This window comes from Lampetra planeri, chromosome 40 (assembly GCF_965212315.1).
Source record: "Lampetra planeri chromosome 40, kcLamPlan1.2.h2, whole genome shotgun sequence".
Taxonomy (NCBI): domain Eukaryota; kingdom Metazoa; phylum Chordata; class Hyperoartia; order Petromyzontiformes; family Petromyzontidae; genus Lampetra; species Lampetra planeri.
Genome location: NC_136146.1, coordinates 9,926,218 through 9,945,488, shown reverse-complemented (window position 1 = coordinate 9,945,488; position 19,271 = coordinate 9,926,218). Strand labels below are relative to the sequence as shown.

Below are 19,271 nucleotides of genomic sequence, written 5' to 3'. Positions count from 1 at the left end.
CTGAGTCGCCCTCTCTCTCTGAGTCGCCCTCTCTCTCTCTGAGTCGCCCTCTCTGTGTTTTAACAGCGCAGCTGTCCCTGTGCGCTACAAGGGCCACTGGGTGCGTGGCCTACAAATGGGCATTAGTCTATTTAAATACAATTTATTACTAGTTTTTTTACGTTAACAGGTAAGGCCCCACTGAGCTACGCAGCTCTTTTTCAGAAACGACCTGTCTAGCACAAATGAGAGCTCAACGACGTGGGCTTCTTGCCATCATCATCACGTGGACATTTATAGCAGCCAAATACTCTTAAACGCGTGACGTTGATTCTAAATGTGGAGGGAAAACCCGGAGGACCGGGAGAAAAATCCATGCCACTGTGGGGAGAGAGAGACACGCAAACTCCAAATATAGAGCAGCAGGCGTCAGGGTCGGGATTGAACCCACGACCTCCTGTATACCAGGCGAGGTAGTTAACATCTAGCCAGTAGGGGGCGATGATTGCTGCGTGGTCTTGCCTAGGGCACCCCAGTGGTAGCTGTCAATGTACACCACAAGGTGACTAGGCACCTGGGCATTACTCTTTTTGTATTTTCTTATTTTATATTTAAAGAGTGCCTTAGTAATAGGGGTTTTCCCCTTTTTTGACAACAAACTGAATTTCTTTTTACAAGGATTCATGTCTGCATTAACCACAATATTTGCAGTCAAAATGCAAACAAAAAACACACTCTGATAATAAATGCATTGTCCTTGAAACTGATTGGTCTACAGCAGAGACAGCTTTCTTTTGAGCCTCGTCTCAATTTGTGCTCGACCAGATGATGCCAAAAGGCGTACAGCTCAAAGACAATGCACTGTCAAAGTAATGAGGGCTCGGGTAAGCATCTACATCATTAGACCTCCTTTGCCAGTACGAAAATATAATAATAGGTGCTGGCAAAGGAGGCAAAGGAGGTCTAATGATGTAGAGCGCCTTAGCTCAAGACGCTTTCCATCGTTAGTTTGGCAGCGGTGACACAATCAGAATCAGTGTTTATACCCTGAGGAATCCTTTTCTGCTTCCACGCGTTTGTCATGCTGGGTGTTCCGCTGCCCTAGCCAACCTCCACCACGCTGCTTTGTCCTGCGCCATCTCTCTTTCCGCTCCTCGAGCCACTGTGTCCGATCGCACCGCATCGCCCCCTCCCTCACCTCTTCTTCTGCCTTCCTCTTGATCTATTTCCTTCTCCTTGTATCACTTGCACCTTCTGACCCACGTAATTTGCCTGCTGTCTCTCCATCTTGACCGAACCACACCAGAGCCTTTTCTCTCTCCCATCTTCTCTGTGATTTCTACCACCTTGAGTCTTCCTCTCACTCCATTTATCACCATTACCTTCCTTTGTTGAACCCAGCATCCACCGCAACATCCTCATCTCTGTGACTCTCGTAGCTTGGTCCTCCCTCTTTATTGTGCCCCAGCAGCACTCGGCCCCATACAACAGCACCGGCCTCACCACTGTCTTGAACTATATACTCACTACGCTATATACTACTACACTACACTATACACTACACTATACACTACACTATACACTACTATACACTACACTATACACTACACTATACACTACACACTTTTGCCTCCAACCAAACCGGGACCCTCTTATCGCACACCACACGGGTCATCTCTCGCCATTCCAGCCACCCAGCCGTTGTTCTTGTTCTCACCTCTCCTTCTAGTGACCCATCAGCACCACATTGTTGTTGCACGCAGACACTTTAACTCGTTCGTCTTCCTTAACTGGTCACTTCCGATTTGCAATCCGTTGAGCCACGAGGAATCCGTTGAGCTATAAAGCTCTTTGACTCACGCATTTCCAACGGAGTGATGTATTTGGCAAGGGCAGTGCGCAAGGGCCGAGGAACGAGTGACCGCATCAGGGGGCACACGTGGGGATGTCACGAGAGGGCTACGGGGGAGGGATGTGACGGAGTGGAGGGGCGAGGGGAGGGAAGGGAACGGGCGATGGAGGAGAGGTTGAGGATTTAAGAGAGGAGCGGAATGAGGTGACGGAGGGAGACTGCTTCATGTACAGGGGTCATCGATTATAGTGGTCGGTGGGGGGGGGGGGGAGTGGTGGGGGGGTGAGCGGTGGTGGGGAGGGGTGAGCAGTGTGGGGGGTGAGCGGTAGGTGGGGGTGAGCGGTGGTGGGGGGGGGCGGATGAGCGGTGGTGGGGAGGGGTGAGTGGTGGGGGGGGTGTGAGTGGTGGTGGGGGGGGGCGGGTGAGCGGTGGGGGGAGGGGTGAGTGGTGGGGGGGGGGGGTTGGTGGGGGGTGAGTGAGCGGTGCGGGGGGCGTGGGAGGTGAACTGTGGGGTTGGGGGGGGGGTGTGCGGTGGCGGTGCATGGTGGGGGGCACGTGCCTTGCGTGACCTCCGTACGACCGCGTGACCTCGACGTGCTCCGTCGATCGCCGTCACCGTTCGATCGCAGCCACTCCACATTACGGGTTCGAGGAAATTCCCAGCGAAAAGTCTCCCCCAGCAACCCCCCGCCTCCCCCCTCCCCATCTCCACCTCCACCCTCGCTCTCCCTGTCTCTCTGTAGTTGTCATCGTCGCCGAGGGGGCTCCGGTGAGACGCCCCGCGATCTTTAATAATTTTCAAACCAAAATTCACTGGGGCACTGATTCTTTTTTGTTAAGTAACGCACACGCACACATACACACACACACGTACAAAGATGAAGATCCCCCGTACGCACACGTACACACACACACATGCACGCACGCACACACGTACACACACTCGCACCTGTACACACACACGCGCACACACACACGCGCACACACGTACACACACACGCACGCATGCACACGCACACACACACGCATGCACACACACACACGCATGCACACACACCCTATATTATATTTACTACAAAAATGTGGGTGGGGGGGGGTGTGTTGCGAGCCGTGACTCCCAAAGAAACCCGACGCCCGGCCCCGAACAACTCCAAAGCGACGCTGCGGAATCAGCGGAGAGAGATCCTCCTCCTCGTCGGAGGCCTCTCTCGTCCCAAGGAGTGCCCAGTGCTCTCTCTCTCTCCAAGAGACAGAGGGAGGAGAGGGCGGGAGAGGCAAGGGAGAGGGAGAGGTGAGCGAGAGGTGAGAGAGAGGGGAGAGAGAGAGAGGGAAATGAGAGAGAGGCGAGGGATAGAGAGAGGGGGGGGGGCACATAAAGCATAGCATTGAAAAAAAAATGATGAACGAATCAAAGTGCCGACTACACCGAGCATCTTCTTGCTTCCTCTGATCGGAAAAAAAGAGAGGTGAGAGGGAGGAGAGAGGCCAGTAAGAGAGAGAGGCAAGGTAAAGAGATAAGTGAGAGAGGGGAGAGAATCAAGGTATAAAGAGAGAGCGGTGAGAGAGAGGCAAGAGAGAGCCCACGGCACCGTCAACACAAACGCCTCCTGACGCGCGTCACCTACACGTCCCCGGAGTGCCGGTCCTGCGATAAAGTGGAGACGGTGGCGCACCGATACGTGGAGTCCAAGAGCCTGGACTTGGCGTTCAAGGTCCTGAGAAACATCCTCCTAAGATTCAGCCTCCACTTCTCCCCAACGGTCCTCATCTTTGGATACCCAAAGGGCGACGGACCCCAACATCTTCAGGGGCTGGTCAACGTGCTCGTCGGTTACGCCAAGCTCGCCATACAAAGGGCGAGGAAGGTGGCCCTGGAGGGGAAACGTCCGGCCAGCAGCTTGGGCATCTTCCGCGCTCTGGTCGGAGCCAGGGTGTGGCTGGAATTCCGTCATGCGCGTCTGACCCACGCCGTGCCGGCCTTCAAGGAGCAGTGGGCGCTGGAGGAGGCCGTGTGCTCGGTGTCAGATGACGGGGAGCTCTGAATGCAGATATGAGCTACCTGTCAGAGGCCGTAGGACTGCGAGAAGGGCTGGGTGCAGATGCAGCACTTGTCGTAGTAAAAGTAAATAAATGATATCTATTACATAGGAAACAGGGGGAACATAGACATCGAGTAGGGAGAGAGGGGGTAGAGAGAGAGGGGAGGGGTAGAGAGAGGGGGTAGAGAGAGGGGGTAGAGAGAGAGGGAAGGGGTAAGAAGGAGGAGAGCAGAGCGTGAAATCTTCAGTGAAATCTTTCATTTAAAAAAGGGGGGGGGGCACATAAAGCAAAGCATTGAAAAAAAAACGAAATGATGAACGAAGCAAAGTTCCGACTAGACCGAGCATCTTCTTGTTTCCTCTGATCGTAAAAAAGAGAGGTGAGAGAGAGGTGAGACAGAGAATAGAGGCAAGGGAGAGAGAGAGAGGGGTGAGAGAGAGGCAAGAGAGAGAGATGAGACGTAGCCATGCAGCCAGCGGAGAAGATTGGGGGATGGGGCTGCATCATTATCCGTGATTTCTCTCCTCGCCCGATGATGACACTTCACCATCATTCACCGGAACGACCAGCAACCCCCAATTTCGGGAGAAAAAAAATCTTCCAAGTGGGAATTACGAGCGTCGTTATTATTATTGTAACTTTTTTCTGGTGGTTACGGGTATAAAATAATGATTTTCTAAACAACCAGCCACACATGCAGTGTGTGGCTGGTTTGTTTACCACGTCGCTAGTCAACTGGTGGCCTCGGCCAGGCCACTCTGCAGGAGAACGGGGCCACCTGCCGAACAGCACAAAGGCAAAGGTCCCCCGTGTAGCCCGCGCAGGCTGTGGTGGCAAGTGATGTTCGCGACTACCAGCGCCTATGAGGGCCTCCATGGCATACGAAACGGGGGTGGGTGGCCACCACCGCGCCCGGCCGTCTTTGTCTCCCGAGTGGTGATGTTTACTGCGCACCGGACCAGGTACTCATTTGAGGCTGAGTCGACCTAGGCGAGGGCCCAAAACCGGTTCAGACAATCGTCACCTGTGTTGGTGGCCGAGAGCGGGAATCGAAACTCGGGTCACCGGGTTCGTACTCAGCGCAGTGCTAACCGTTTCCCCACCGCTCTCCCCTCCAACAACAACACACACACAGGTGAGTGCAGCAGCCTCAGCAGCACCGTACGTACGCTCCATCTCGGCCTTATCGAGACCAACAGCTCGGCAGAACTGAACGCGAGCGGCCGCCGTGGTGTCGTTGGGCACCACCCGAGGCTCGAGAAAATGCGGCCCTTCCGACTGTCGCGTCCTTAGCTTTGGGTCGTGTTGCTGCTGCTGCTGTTTGTTGTTGTTTGTTATTGTTTGTTGTTGTTTGTTGTTGGTGCTCGTGCACCACTTGCCAACGTAGCAGCAGCAGTCTGGCCTTCGCACCTGATTGGCTTCACAAGTGACGGACATTTCACTTTACCCAGCTCTCTATTTAAGACCGACACAGGAGGAGGATTTCGCCGCAACTCTGTGGCTGTCGCCTCGAATAGTAACTGTTGTGGTTTGTTTACTCTCCAACGCACAGCCGGTGCAGTGCAGAACTAATTGGCATGTGTTTGTTTACGTGTCAAACCCTTACTAATTATATTCACGCGATCTAACCCAGCAACCTCTATGATGAGCAGCAGTCTCATCGACTCACGATAATCGCGGCCAATCAACTGAGCAGTCAATCACTTCAAGTAATTGCCCACCAACCAACCAATCAAAGCCATCGATCGCTCGCTCGCTCGCCTGCTCGCTCCGTCAATCAGACGACCGCTGCCTTCGCAGGTGGGCCTCAGCGGACGCTGTCCAGGCGCCGGGACGATGACGACCACCACCACGACCACGACGACGATGGTGATGACGATGCTGATCTACCACCTCCAGATCGGGGGAATCCCCGACGCATCCGCACACACCACCACCACCAGCAACACCGGCACCACAACCTCGGCGCTCACCACGAGCCTGCTCACCATGACCCTCACCCTGCTCACCTTGAGCTCGCCGTGCGGGTTTGCTGCCGCCGCCCGGACCGCCGGATCCACCACCGCCGCCACCGGCGCCACCGCCGGTGCCGCCCGGGCGGCCGCCGGTGCTGCCAGAGCCACCGCCGCGGCCGCCGGTGCCGGGAGGGCCACCGCCGGTGCCACCAGGGCCACCGCCCCCGGTGCCGCCGGTGCCGCCAGGGCCACCGCCGGGGTTGCCGGTGCCGGGAGGGCCACCGCCAGTGCCGGGAGGGCCACCGCCCCCGGTGCCGGGAGGGCCACCACAGGTGCCACCAGGGCCACCGCCCTCGGTGCCACCGGTGCCGCCAGGGCCACCGCCGGGGCCGGCGCAAAGATGACGTCGGGCGTGGGCGGTGAATCCGCCTCGTCCGCTTTGTCCAGCAAGAAGGTGGCGAGGATCGAGGGGGAGCTCATCCTGGGGGGGATCTTCCCCGTCCACGAGAGGGGCCCCGGCGGGGGCCCCGGCGGCACCGGCGGCGGAGACTGCGGCCCCATCAGCTTCGGCCGCGGCATCCAGAGGATGGAGGCGATGATGTTCGCCATCGACGACATCAACCGCAGCGCCCGCGTGCTGCCCGGCGTGCGCCTGGGGGCGCGTGTCCTCGACTCTTGCCTCACGGACACGTACGCACTCGAGCAGGTGAGCGGAGGGGTGAGGGGTGGTGCGGTGAGGTACGCGCTCGAGCAGGTGAGCGGAGAGGTGACGGTGAGTTTGGTGAGGTATACACTCGAGCAGGTGAGCGGCAGGGTGAGGGTGGTGAAGTGGTGGTGGTGAGAGGCTTACCGCAGCCTTCGCTCAGAGGTTCGGAGAGCCATGAGGCGCTGCAAGGATGGGTGGTGGTCATGGGTTGCTGAGAAGATGGAGTCTGCCTCAGTAGCACGCAATCACAAATAGCTCTTTAATTTCATCAATAAAATAACTTGCAGCTCCAGAACTATAACCATCATTAGGGGAAAGAACGGTGATCCAATATCCGACCCCCAGGAACAGATTTGCAGATTTTCTGAGCATTCCTGTGAGGTCCTGGGGGAGGGGAAATCCCTCAGCCTGCAAACATCGTGGGACCGTGCTAAGGCTGTGGTGCATCAAATATTGGAAGAAGCCACCCCCTGTGAGTGGCTGGCTGAGGTGCCATCTGTTGAGGTAGTACTGAAGGCAATCCAGAGTCTGAGACCAGGAAAGGCACCGGACATAGATGATCTCCCAAGCTGAAATGCTGAGGGAGGGTGGCGTGCGTGCACAGACTACCCTACATGACATCATTACAGCAGTCTGGGCCACTGGATGGGTTCTGCAGGATTGAAAGGATGCCCTGGTGGTCCCCCTGTAGTTGTTACAGACTGTAACAACTACAGGGGCATCTCACTCCTCAGTATGCCGGGAAAGGTCCTGGCAAGGAATATTAAACATCGCCTTGCCAGGCACGCTGAGGAGAGGCCTGCGGAGTCCCAATGTGGTTTAAGGAAAGGGAGGTCCTGTACAGACGCCATATTTTCTGTCTCTCTGCTATAGCAGAGGTGTAGAGAATTCCAACAATACCTACATTTCTGCTTTATTGACCTGGTAAATGCCTATGGTACTATGAGTAGTCCTGGGCTATGGGTTCTGCATGCTTTCGGAGTCCCTGACTCTCTGCTCACGATCATTAAGGAGCTTCATGATGGTGAGCTGGTCCGGGCAAAACTACGTGGCAGGGAGTCGGAGCCAATCCCTGTTCACCTTGGTGTGCGACAGGGATGTCCTCTGGCTCCCACAATTATTTAACATATATTTCGACCACGTAGTTCGTGAGGCCTTCAATGGCTATATCGGAAGAATTTCCATCTGGGACAGATACAATGGAAGGCTGATCGATGCCCGGGTATGGTCAAGGGATGGCTCCCTATTGGTCAACCATGTTACGTATGCCGATGATCTGGTAATTGCTGCTCATTCAGAGGTGGTGTTGGAGGTGCTGCTGCTAAACTTGGAGCGTGCCACTAAGAGGTGGGGACTTACCATCAGCCCCACCAAAATTAAGCACCTGCCTGGGTATTTTATACCATCGGACACTCCACCCACACAACGCCTAATTGGTCATGGCACAGTTGTGGAGAGAGTGGAGAGTTTCACATATCTGGGCAGTGTGCTCATGACCGGCTCCAGTTTGACAGCAAAAGTCTCACTCCGAATCAGTCGAGTAGCATTATATTTTCATCTGTTGCGTAATGCGGTGTGGAAGCTACCTGGTCTGTCGCTCCACACGAAGCTTTGGGTCTTTCGGCCACAGTGATTCCATCCATTCTCTACGCTTGCAAAATGTGGAACCCCCTAATGGAACATCTTCGCCGGTTTGAAACATTTAGGCTGGCTTGCCTACGATCCATCCTGGGTTTAACCAGGCTGGATTGTGTGAGGAGCTCACAAATCCTTGAAAGATCTGGACAAAGTCCCATCGGTAAGATCCTCCGGCAGGGAAGGCTGCGTTGGCTGGGTCATGTCGCCCGCATGCCCAGCCACCGCATACCTAAACAGCTATTGTTCAGCTAGATAGAGGGGGCTAAATGGGCGTGGTACAGGCTAGAGAGGAGATGGAGTACAGGAGGATGTGGAGATGAGTGGACTTGCCGATGACTGGTACCAGCGGTGTCAAGATCGGCCTCTGTGGAGGAGGCTCGTGAAGAATGCTACTGGGAAGTTGGAGGCAGTCGCCCTCCAGCAAGCAGAAAAGGAGGCCAAGGAGAGATTCTCACAAAAATAAGCAGAGCGCCAGGTGGCTAAAGCACATCAAGTTGGCACAGTAGGGGGCACAGGTGGTGCATCGGCCACTCATCTCAGCCAGTCGACCCGTGGCACCTGGGTGCCAGCGGGAGGTCGACACTTCACGTGGCCTCAAGATGCGCAGAGCCTGGCACAAGCTTCGTGGTGACGTCACCGCCACTTCGTGGCGAATGGCGGTTGTTGTTGTGGTGAGGGTGGTGTCCATCCACCAGAAACCCCTCCCCCCACTGCCCCACCCAGAGACCCCCCCCCACTACCCCAACTTGAGACCCGTGCTAGTCCGAAACGGGGAGGGTCCGGAATTTTACCAAAACGCGCCGTTCCACCTTCTCCTGCCGAGCCAGCGTACGGCTCCTCCTGAACGCCAACCGACTGGGAGGGAGTGTTACGACACTCACTGCGTGATCCACCAACTCTCGCTGCTGCCTCACCAGCGCTGGATAAATGCAGGCAGCCGCAGCAGCGGAGCCACGACCAGCACCGCCTCTTTGAGATTCCCTTTCACCCTCGCTACGGCGGGAGGCAGAGCGCTCTTTAGAGATGCACTCATCTCCCTGTGAGTCTATGGGTCTCTGTGTGAGTCTATGGGTCTCTGTGTGAGGCTATGGGTCTCTGCGTGAGTCTACGGGTCTCTGTGTGAGTCTACGGGTCTCTGCGTGAGTCTATGGATCTCTGTGTGAGTCTACGGGTCTCTATGTGAGTCTATGGGTCTTTGTGTGAGTCTACGGGTCTCTGTGTGAGTCTACGGGTCTCTGCGTGAGTCTATGGATCTCCGTGTGAGTCTACGGGTCTCTGTGTGAGTCTATGGGTCTCTGTGTGAGTCTACTGGTCTCTGTGTGAGTCTACGGATCTCTGTGTGAGTCTATGGGTCTCTGTGTGAGTCTATGGGTCTCTGTGTGAGTCTATGGGTCTCTGTGTGAGTCTATGGGTCTCTGTGTGAGTCTATGGGTCTCTGTGTGAGTCTATAGATCTCTGTGTGAGTCTATAGATCTCTGTGTGAGTCTATGGAACTCTGTGTGAGTCTGTGGGTCTCTATGTGAGTTTATGGATCTCTGTGTGAGTCTATGGCTCTCTTTGAAGGTCACTGGTGACTATGCCGATTCCCACCACAGCTCAATGATGATTTCGACATGATGCTGATGCGACTGGATATCCCATGCCGCGTGATGCCATGCTGCGGATGTCCGTGTTGTGGCGTTTGTTGCGTTCCACAGCGGTGTTGCTGGACAACTTCACTCGGCTTCACGCCACAGCGCCTCTCCACGTCTCAGTGTGCCGCCCTCCTCGTGTCTCCCCTGTCTCCCCCTCGTGTCTCCCCTGTCTCCACCTCGTGTCTCCCCTGTCTCCACCTCGTGTCTCCCCTGTCTCCACCTCGTGTCTCCCCTGTCTCCACCTCGTGTCTCCCCTGTCTCCTCCTCGTGTCTCCCCTGTCTCCACCTCGTGTCTCCCCCTGTCCCCTCCTCGTGTCCCCCTGTCTCCATCTCATGTCTCCCCTGTCTCCTCCTTGTGTCTCCCCTGTCTCCACCTCGTGTCTCCCCTGTCTCCACCTCGTGTCTCCCCTGTCTCTTCCTCGTGTCTCCCCTGTCTCCTCGTGTCCCCCCTATCTCGTCCTCGTGTCTCCCCTGTCTCCTCCTTGTGTCTCCCCTGTCTCCACCTCGTGTCTCCCCTGTCTCCACCTCGTGTCTCCACTGTCTCCACCTCGTGTCTCCCCTGTCTCCACCTCGTGTCTCCCATGTCTCCTCCTCGTGTCTCCCCTGTCTCCACCTCGTGTCTCCCCTGTCTCCACCTCGTGTCTCCCCTGTCTCCACCTCGTGTCTCCCCTGTCCTCTCCTCGTGTCTCCCCTGTCTCCACCTCGTGTCTCCCCTGTCTCCACCTCGTGTCTCCCCTGTCCCCTCCTCGTGTCTCCCCTGTCTCCTCCTCGTGTCTCCCCTGTCTCCTCCTCGTGTCTCCCCTGTCTCCACCACCTCGTGTCTCCCCTGTCTCCATCTCGTGTCTCCCCTGTCCCCTCCTCGTGTCTCCCCTGTCTCCACCTCGTGTCTCCCCTGTCTCCATCTCGTGTCTCCCCTGTCTCCACCTCGTGTCTCCCCTGTCTCCATCTCGTGTCTCCCCTGTCCCCTCCTCGTGTCTCCCCTGTCTCCACCACCTCGTGTCTCCCCTGTCTCCACCTCGTGTCTCCCCTGTCCCCTCCTCGTGTCTCCCCTGTCTCCACCACCTCGTGTCTCCCCTGTCTCCATCTCGTGTCTCCCCTGTCCCCTCCTCGTGTCTCCCCTGTCTCCACCTCGTGTCTCCCCTGTCTCCATCTCGTGTCTCCCCTGTCTCCACCTCGTGTCTCCCCTGTCTCCATCTCGTGTCTCCCCTGTCCCCTCCTCGTGTCTCCCCTGTCTCCACCACCTCGTGTCTCCCCTGTCTCCACCTCGTGTCTCCCCTGTCCCCTCCTCGTGTCTCCCATGTCTCCACCTCGTGTCTCCCCTGTCTCCTCCTCGTGTCTCCCCTGTCTCCTCCTCGTGTCTCCCCTGTCTCCCCCTCGTGTCTCCCTTGTCCCCTCCTCGTGTCTCCCCTGTCTCCACCTCGTGTCTCCCCTGTCTCCTCCTCGTGTCTCCCCTGTCTCCTCCTCGTGTCTCCCCTGTCTCCCCCTCGTGTCTCCCTTGTCTCCACCTCGTGTCTCTCTTGTCTCCTCCCCGTGTCTCCCCTGTCTCCTCCTCGTGTCTCCCCTGTCTCCCCCTCGTGTCTCCCCTGTCTCCCCCTCGTGTCTCCCCTGTCTCCACCTCGTGTCTCCCCTGTCCCCTCCTTGTGTCTCCCCTGTTTCCACCTCGTGTCTCCCCTGTCTCCACCTCGTGTCTCCCCTGTCTCCTCCTCATGTCTCCCCTGTCTCCACCTCGTGTCTCCCCTGTCTCCACCTCGTGTCTCCACTGTCTCCATCTCGTGTCTCCCCTGTCTCCTCCTTGTGTCTCCCCTGTCCCCTCCTTGTGTCTCCCCTGTCTCCACCTCGTGTCTCCCCTGTCTCCACCTCGTGTCTCCCCTGTCTCCACCTCGTGTCTCCCCTGTCTCCACCTCGTGTCTCCCCTGTCTCCACCTCGTGTCTCCCCTGTCCCCACCTCGTGTCTCCCCTGTCCCCACCTCGTGTCTCCCCTGTCTCCTCCTTGTGTCTCCACTGTCTCCACCTCGTGTCTCCCCTGTCTCCACCTCGTGTCTCCCATGTCTCCTCCTCGTGTCTCCCCTGTCTCCACTTCGTGTCTCCCCTGTCTCCACCTCGTGTCTCCCCTGTCTCCCCCTCGTGTCTCCCCTGTCCTCTCCTCTTGTCTCCCCTGTCCCCTCCTCGTGTCTCCCCTGTCCCCTCCTCGTGTCTCCCCTGTCTCCACCTCGTGTCTCCCCTGTCCCCTCCTTGTGTCTCCCCTGTCACCACCTCGTGTCTCCCCTGTCTCCACCTCGTGTCTCCCCTGTCTCCTCCTCGTGTCTCCCCTGTCTCCACCTCGTGTCTCCCCTGTCTCCACCTCGTGTTTCCACTGTCTCCATCTCGTGTCTCCCCTGTCTCCTCCTTGTGTCTCCCCTGTCCCCTCCTTGTGTCTCCCCTGTCTCCACCTCGTGTCTCCCCTGTCTCCACCTCGTGTCTCCCCTGTCTCCACCTCGTGTCTCCCCTGTCTCCACCTCGTGTCTCCCCTGTCTCCTCGTGTCTCCCCTGTCTCCACCTCGTGTCTCCCCTGTCTCCTCCTCGTGTCTCCCCTGTCCCCTCCTAGTGTCTCCCCTGTCCCCTCCTCGTGTCTCCCCTGTCTCCTCCTCGTGTCTCCCCTGTCTCCACCTCGTGTCTCCCCTGTCTCCACCTCGTGTCTCCCCTGTCTCCACCTCGTGTCTCCCCTGTCTTCACCTCGTGTCTCCCCTGTCCCCACCTCGTGTCTCCCCTGTCTCCTCCTTGTGTCTCCCCTGTCTCCACCTCGTGTCTCCCCTGTCTCCACCTCGTGTCTCCCCTGTCTCCTCCTCGTGTCTCCCCTGTCTCCTCCTCGTGTCTCCCCTGTCTCCACCTCGTGTCTCCCCTGTCCCCCCCTCGTGTCTCCCTGTCTCCACTTCGTGTCACCCCTGTCTCCTCCTCGTGTCTCCACTGTCTCCACCTCGTGTCTCCCCTGTCTCCTCCTCGTGTCTCCCCTGTCTCCACCTCGTGTCTCCCCTGTCCCCCTCTCGTGTCTCCCCTGTCTCCACCTCGTGTCACCCCTGTCTCCTCCTCGTGTCTCCCCTGTCTCCACCTCGTGTCTCCCCTGTCCCCACCTCGTGTCTCCCCTGTCTCCTCCTCGTGTCTCCCCTGTCTCCACCTCGTGTCTCCCCTGTCTCCACCTCGTGTCTCCCCTGTCTCCTCCTCGTGTCTCCCCTGTCTCCACCTCGTGTCTCCCCTGTCTCCACCTCGTGTCTCCCCTGTCTCCTCCTCGTGTCTCCCCTGTCTCCTCCTCGTGTCTCCCCTGTCCCCCCCTCGTGTCTCCCCTGTCTCCACCTCGTGTCACCCCTGTCTCCTCCTCGTGTCTCCCCTGTCTCCACCTCGTGTCTCCCCTGTCTCCTCCTCGTGTCTCCCCTGTCTCCACCTCGTGTCTCCCCTGTCCCCCCCTCGTGTCTCCCCTGTCTCCACCTCGTGTCACCCCTGTCTCCTCCTCGTGTCTCCCCTGTTTCCACCTCGTGTCTCCCCTGTCTCCACCTCGTGTCACCCCTGTCTCCTCCTCGTGTCTCCCCTGTCTCCACCTCGTGCCTCCCCTGTCTCCACCTCGTGCCTCCCCTGTCTCCTCCTCGTGTCTCCCCTGTCTCCACCTCGTGTCTCCACTGTCCCCTCCTCGTGTCTCCCCTGTCTCCACCTGGTGTCTCCCCTGTCTCCAACTCGTGTCTCCCCTGTCTCCACCTCGTGTCTCCCCTGTCTCCACCTCGTGTCTCCCCTGTCTCCACCTCGTGTCTCCCCTGTCCCCTCCTCGTGTCTCCCCTGTCCCCTCCTCGTGTCTCCCCTGTCTCCACCTCGTGTCTCCCCTGTCTCCACCTCGTGTCTCCCGTGTCCCCCCCTCGTGTCTCCCCTGTCTCCACCTCGTGTCACCCCTGTCTCCTCCTCGTGTCTCCCCTGTCTCCACCTCGTGTCTCCCCTGTCCCCACCTCGTGTCTCCCCTGTCTCCTCCTCGTGTCTCCCCTGTCTCCACCTCGTGTCTCCCCTGTCTCCACTTCGTGTCTCCCCTGTCTCCTCCTCGTGTCTCCTCTGTCTCCTCCTCGTGTCTCCCCTGTCCCCCCCTCGTGTCTCCCCTGTCTCCACCTCGTGTCACCCCTGTCTCCTCCTCGTGTCTCCCCTGTCTCCACCTCGTGTCTCCCCTGTCTCCTCCTCGTGTCTCCCTTGTCTCCACCTCGTGTCTCCCCTGTTCCCCCCTCGTGTCTCCCCTGTCTCCACCTCGTGTCACCCCTGTCTCCTCCTCGTATCTCCCCTGTCTCCACCTCGTGTCTCCCCTGTCTCCACCTCGTGTCACCCCTGTCTCCTCCTCGTGTCTCCCCTGTCTCCACCTCGTGCCTCCCCTGTCTCCACCTCATGTCTCCCCTGTCTCCTCCTCGTGTCTCCCCTGTCTCCACCTCGTGTCTCCACTGTCCCCTCCTCGTGTCTCCCCTGTCTCCACCTGGTGTCTCCCCTGTCTCCAACTCGTGTCTCCCCTGTCTCCACCTCGTGTCTCCCCTGTCTCCACCTCGTGTCTCCCCTGTCTCTACCTCGTGTCTCCCCTGTCTCCACCTCGTGTCTCCCCTGTCTCCACCTCGTGTCTCCCCTGTCTCCACCTCGTGTCTCCCCTGTCCCCTCCTCGTGTCTCCCCTGTCTCCACCTCGTGTCTCCCCTGTCCCCTCCTCGTGTCTCCCCTGTCCCCTCCTCGTGTCTCCCCTGTCTCCACTTCGTGTCTCCACTGTCCCCTCCTCGTGTCTTTCCTGTCTCCACCTGGTGTCTCCCCTGTCTCCACCTCGTGTCTCCCCTGTCTCCACCTCGTGTCTCCCCTGTCTCCACCTCGTGTCTCCCCTGTCCCCTCCTCGTGTCTCCCCTGTCTCCACCTCGTGTCTCCCCTTTCCCCTCCTCGTGTCTCCCCTGTCTCCACCTCGTGTCTCCCCTGTCTCCACCTCGTGTCTCCCCTGTCTCCACCTCGTGTCTCCCCTGTCTCCACCTCGTGTCTCCCCGTCTCCTTCCAGTGTCTCCCTGTCTCATCTCCGCGTCTCCCCACCACGTCTGCCTGCGTCTCCTAGTGTCTATCCACGTCGCCCTCCTCCCAATGTTTCCTCCTCACCTCGTTATTCTCCTCCTTCTCGTCACCTCGCAGGCACTGGAGTTCGTGCGCTCGTCCCTGCAGCGCGTGGAGGAGACGGAGTTCGTGTGCCCCGATGGCTCCTATGCCGTGCAGCAGAAGCGGCCACTGCCCATCGCCGGCGTCATCGGGGGCTCTGACAGCAGCGTCTCCATACAGGTGCGGGGCGCGGTAGGCGGACAGGTGTGAGTGGGCACGCTGGCGCGACTTCATTTAGCACACGCGCGCACACTTACACACATGCACACACGTGCACACACGCGCGCACACGCGCACACACGTGCACACACTTACACACGTGCACACACACATCCGCATGCGCACGCACAAAAGCCTCAACAGGCTGTTGGGGCAAGTGATGTTAGCGAGCAGCACCTATGAAGGCCGTCACGGCACACGAGGGGGTGGGTGGCCAGAACCACGCCCGGCCGCCTTTGTCTCCGCAGTGGCGATGTTTACTACACACCGCACCAGTTACTTATTTAAGGCTGAGCCAACACACACACACTCACTTTCACGCACACACACTCGCTTTCACAAATACACTTCTTTAAGACACACACACACAGGTGCGCGAGGGTGCGCACACACGCACACTAAGAGGACATCCATTGAGTCGGTACACAAAACTTGACCCCTCCCCCCTCCCTGTACGCACGCGAACTCTTTACCCCCCACCCCCACCTGCGTACGTACGCCTGACGCCCCCCCTCCCGAATCCTATAGAACGGCCGATAATTAATCCACGCAGAAACGGATTAATAATATGAACGTGTTGAAGCAAACAGATAGTCCACCACCGGACTATCGAACTCGTTTGAAGGCCAATGTCGACAAATTATTATCGAGGCTTCACCCCCCCTCCCCCCCCATTTTCGATGCGTACATCGTCAGTAGCGGTACGCATTTGGGTTGCCCGCCTCCCCCCTCCATGTGTGCTAAATGGATGGCCCCTAACTCCCCGCTCGAGGTTGACTCACCACATCTCACGGAGGATCGCTCCGCTAAACCAAATAGTCCAGGGGTTCAGTGCATTAAAAGTTCACCTGTAGAGGCAGTGTAAAAGTATATTTTGTATATTTCACGTAAACTGGGTCGTAAGTGCACATGTTAGCAAGCCGGGTGTTTTTGTGCGTTCACTTAACCGCTGCGCGACTGCTCCCCCAGACAAAGACAAAGATCCCCCGTGTAGCCTTAACAGACTGTTGGGGCAAGCACTGTTAGTGAACGCTTATGAAGGCCGGCACGGCACACGAGGAGGTGGGTGGCCAACACCACGCCTGGCCGCCTTTGTCTTCCCAGTGACGAAATTTACACACCGCACCAGGTACTCATTTGAGGCTGAGTCGACCTACGGGAGGCCCAGGACCGGTTCAGATAATCTTCACCGGTGTTGGCCGTGAGTGGGGATCAAATTCGGGGCCCCGTGTTCGTAGCGCAGCGTAGCGCTAACCGCTACACCACCGCTCCCCCAGACACGCAGCCACATACTGACACACACACACACGCGTGCGTGTCACTGTCTCGCTCACCATCCCGAATCCGCAGCTTCTCCTCTAACCCGTGCACCTTGCGAAGCCGTGTGCAGCATTCTACGCGCGGTGGTGGCGTTTACACCGCGCCGAGACCGTGAACGCCTCGGCAACTTACAGAATTCGAACCCGCGGTCTCCCTCCCTCCCTCCCTCCCCCGCTCCCTCCATCCCTCCTCCTATTCCTCTTTCTCCAATTACTCCTCCCCCTCCATCCTCCTGCTCCTCCTCCACGTCCATCTCCCCCTCCACCCTCCTGCTCCTCCTCCACGTCCATCTCCTCCTCCACCCTCCTGCTCCTCCTCCACGTCCATCTCCCCCTCCACCCTCCTGCTCCTCCTCCACGTCCATCTCCCCCTCCATCCTCCTGCTCCTCCTCCACGTCCATCTCCCCCTCCACCCTCCTGCTCCTCCTCCACGTCCATCTCCCCCTCCATCCTCCTGCTCCTCCTCCACGTCCATCTCCCCCTCCACCCTCCTGCTCCTCCTCCACGTCCATCTCCCCCTCCACCCTCCTGCTCCTCCTCCACGTCCATCTCCCCCTCCACCCTCCTGCTCCTCCTCCACGTCCATCTCCTCCTCCACCCTCCTGCTCCTCCTCCACGTCCATCTCCTCCTCCACCCTCCTGCTCCTCCTCCACTTCCATCTCCCCCTCCACCCTCCTGCTCCTCCTCCACGTCCATCTCCCCCTCCACCCTCCTGCTCCTCCTCCACGTCCATCTCCCCCTCCACCCTCCTGCTCCTCCTCCACGTCCATCTCCCCCTCCACCCTCCTGCTCCTCCTCCACGTCCATCTCCCCCTCCACCCTCCTGCTCCTCCTCCACGTCCATCTCCTCCTCCACCCTCCTGCTCCTCCTCCACGTCCATCTCCTCCTCCACCCTCCTGCTCCTCCTCCACGTCCATCTCCCCCTCCACCCTCCTGCTCCTCCTCCACGTCCATCTCCCCCTCCACCCTCCTGCTCCTCCTCCACGTCCATCTCCCCCTCCACCCTCCTGCTCCTCCTCCACGTCCATCTCCTCCTCCACCCTCCTGCTCCTCCTCCACGTCCATCTCCCCCTCCACCCTCCTGCTCCTCCTCCACGTCCATCTCCTCCTCCACCCTCCTGCTCCTCCTCCACGTCCATCTCCTCCTCCACCCTCCTGCTCCTCCTCCACGTCTCTCTCTTGCCCCTCTTCTCTAATCCCCCCCACCTCATCATCCTCCACCTCCTTCCCCAAATCTCCCCCCCCCCCCCCGTGTGCACAGGTGGCGAACCTCCTGCGCCTATTCCGCATCCCGCAGGTGAGCTACGCGTCGACGAGCGCCACGCTGAGCGACCGCTCGCGCTACGACCTCTTCGCGCGCACCGTGCCGCCCGACTCGCACCAGGCGCGCGCCATCGCCGACCTCCTGCTCCACTTCGGCTGGACCTACGTCTCCACCGTGGCGTCGGAGGGCGACTACGGCGAGGCGGGCCTCGCGGCCTTCGAGCGCGAGGCCCGCGCGCGCAACATCTGCGTGGCCGCCTCCGCCACGGCGGGCCGCGCCGGCGCCGGCGGGGCCCTCGCGTCCTACGAGGCGGCGGTGCGCGGCCTGGCGCGCGGAGCCGGCGCGGCCCGCGTGGCCGTCCTCTTCGTGCGCGCCGAGGACGCCCGGGGCCTCCTGGCGGCCGCCCAGCGGCTCAACGCCTCCTTCCAGTGGGTGGCGAGCGACGGGTGGGGCGCCCTGGACGAGGTGGTGCGGGGCCGGGAGCGGGCGGCCGACGGCGCCATCACCGTCGAGCTGTCGTCGTGGCCCGTCCAGGAGTTCGACCGCTACTTCCAGAGCCTCACGCCGGCCAACAACCGCAGGAACCCGTGGTTCCGCGAGTTCTGGGAGCGGCGGTTCCACTGCACGTTGCCTGACACGCGGGCCCAAGCCGCGGCCGCCGCCGCCGCCGGCGGTGCCGGTGGCGGTGGCGGTGGTGGCGGTGGCGGTGGTGGCGGTGGTGGTGGTGGCACAGCGAGTGGTGGTGGCGGTGCCACCGCTCCCACCAAGATGTGCGGCCGGAAGTCGCTGCTGAAGCAGACGAAGCACGAGCAGGAGCCCAAGGTGATGTTCGTGATCAACGCGGTGTACGCGATGGCGCACGCGCTGCACAACATGCAGAGGGTGCTGTGTCCCAACACCACCAGGCTGTGCAACGCCATGAAGGCCATCGACGGGGGCCGCCTCTTCAACGACTTCGTGCTCAACATCAGCTTCGACAGTGAGCGAGCGAGCGAGCGAGCGAATGAACGAACGAGCGAGCGAAAACACGAGTGAGCTGACGAGAGACCAAAGGAGCGAGGGAAGGAGCGAGCGAATGAACGAGCGAGCGAACCAGTGAACAAACGAAGGAAGGAGCGAGCAAATGCACGAGCGAGCGAACAAACGAGATAACGAGCAGGCGAATGAGCGTGAAAAAGCGAGTGAGTGAACGAGTGAGCTAGCGAATGAAGGAGCGAGTGGATAAACAAGTGAATGAGTGAGCGAACGAAGGAGCGAGTGAACAAATGAGCAAGTAAACGAATGAGTGAACTAGGGAACGAACGAGTGACACAACGAGCGAGCGGGCGAGCGAATGATTGAGCGGGCGAGAGGAATATTGGTGACTTTAGGAACTTTCCAAAGTGGAGAAGAGGTCATGACATCTAATTTATTTTAAACAGTGCCCTGTGCTAATGAATAAAACATCATATTCGCCGTGGTAAATATCAACAAAATAATTATTTCGGATTGCGGAGATGGGGGGGGGTTGGCACTCACCCCCCCCCCCCCCCCCCAGATCCATCCG

At 59.1% G+C, this 19,271-nt stretch overlaps 1 protein-coding gene across 1 annotated transcript in view; it reads left to right on the top strand.

The window, feature by feature from the left end:
• The window catches only part of LOC144731863 (metabotropic glutamate receptor 2-like), a 38,632-nt gene that overhangs the window by 2,229 nt on the left and 17,132 nt on the right, over positions 1–19,271 (top strand). The window contains 3 exon segments of the mRNA XM_078613162.1: positions 5,672–6,532; positions 14,957–15,100; positions 17,723–18,704. Coding sequence (XP_078469288.1) covers positions 5,708–6,532; positions 14,957–15,100; positions 17,723–18,704 — 1,951 coding nt within the window. The 5' untranslated portion in view covers positions 5,672–5,707.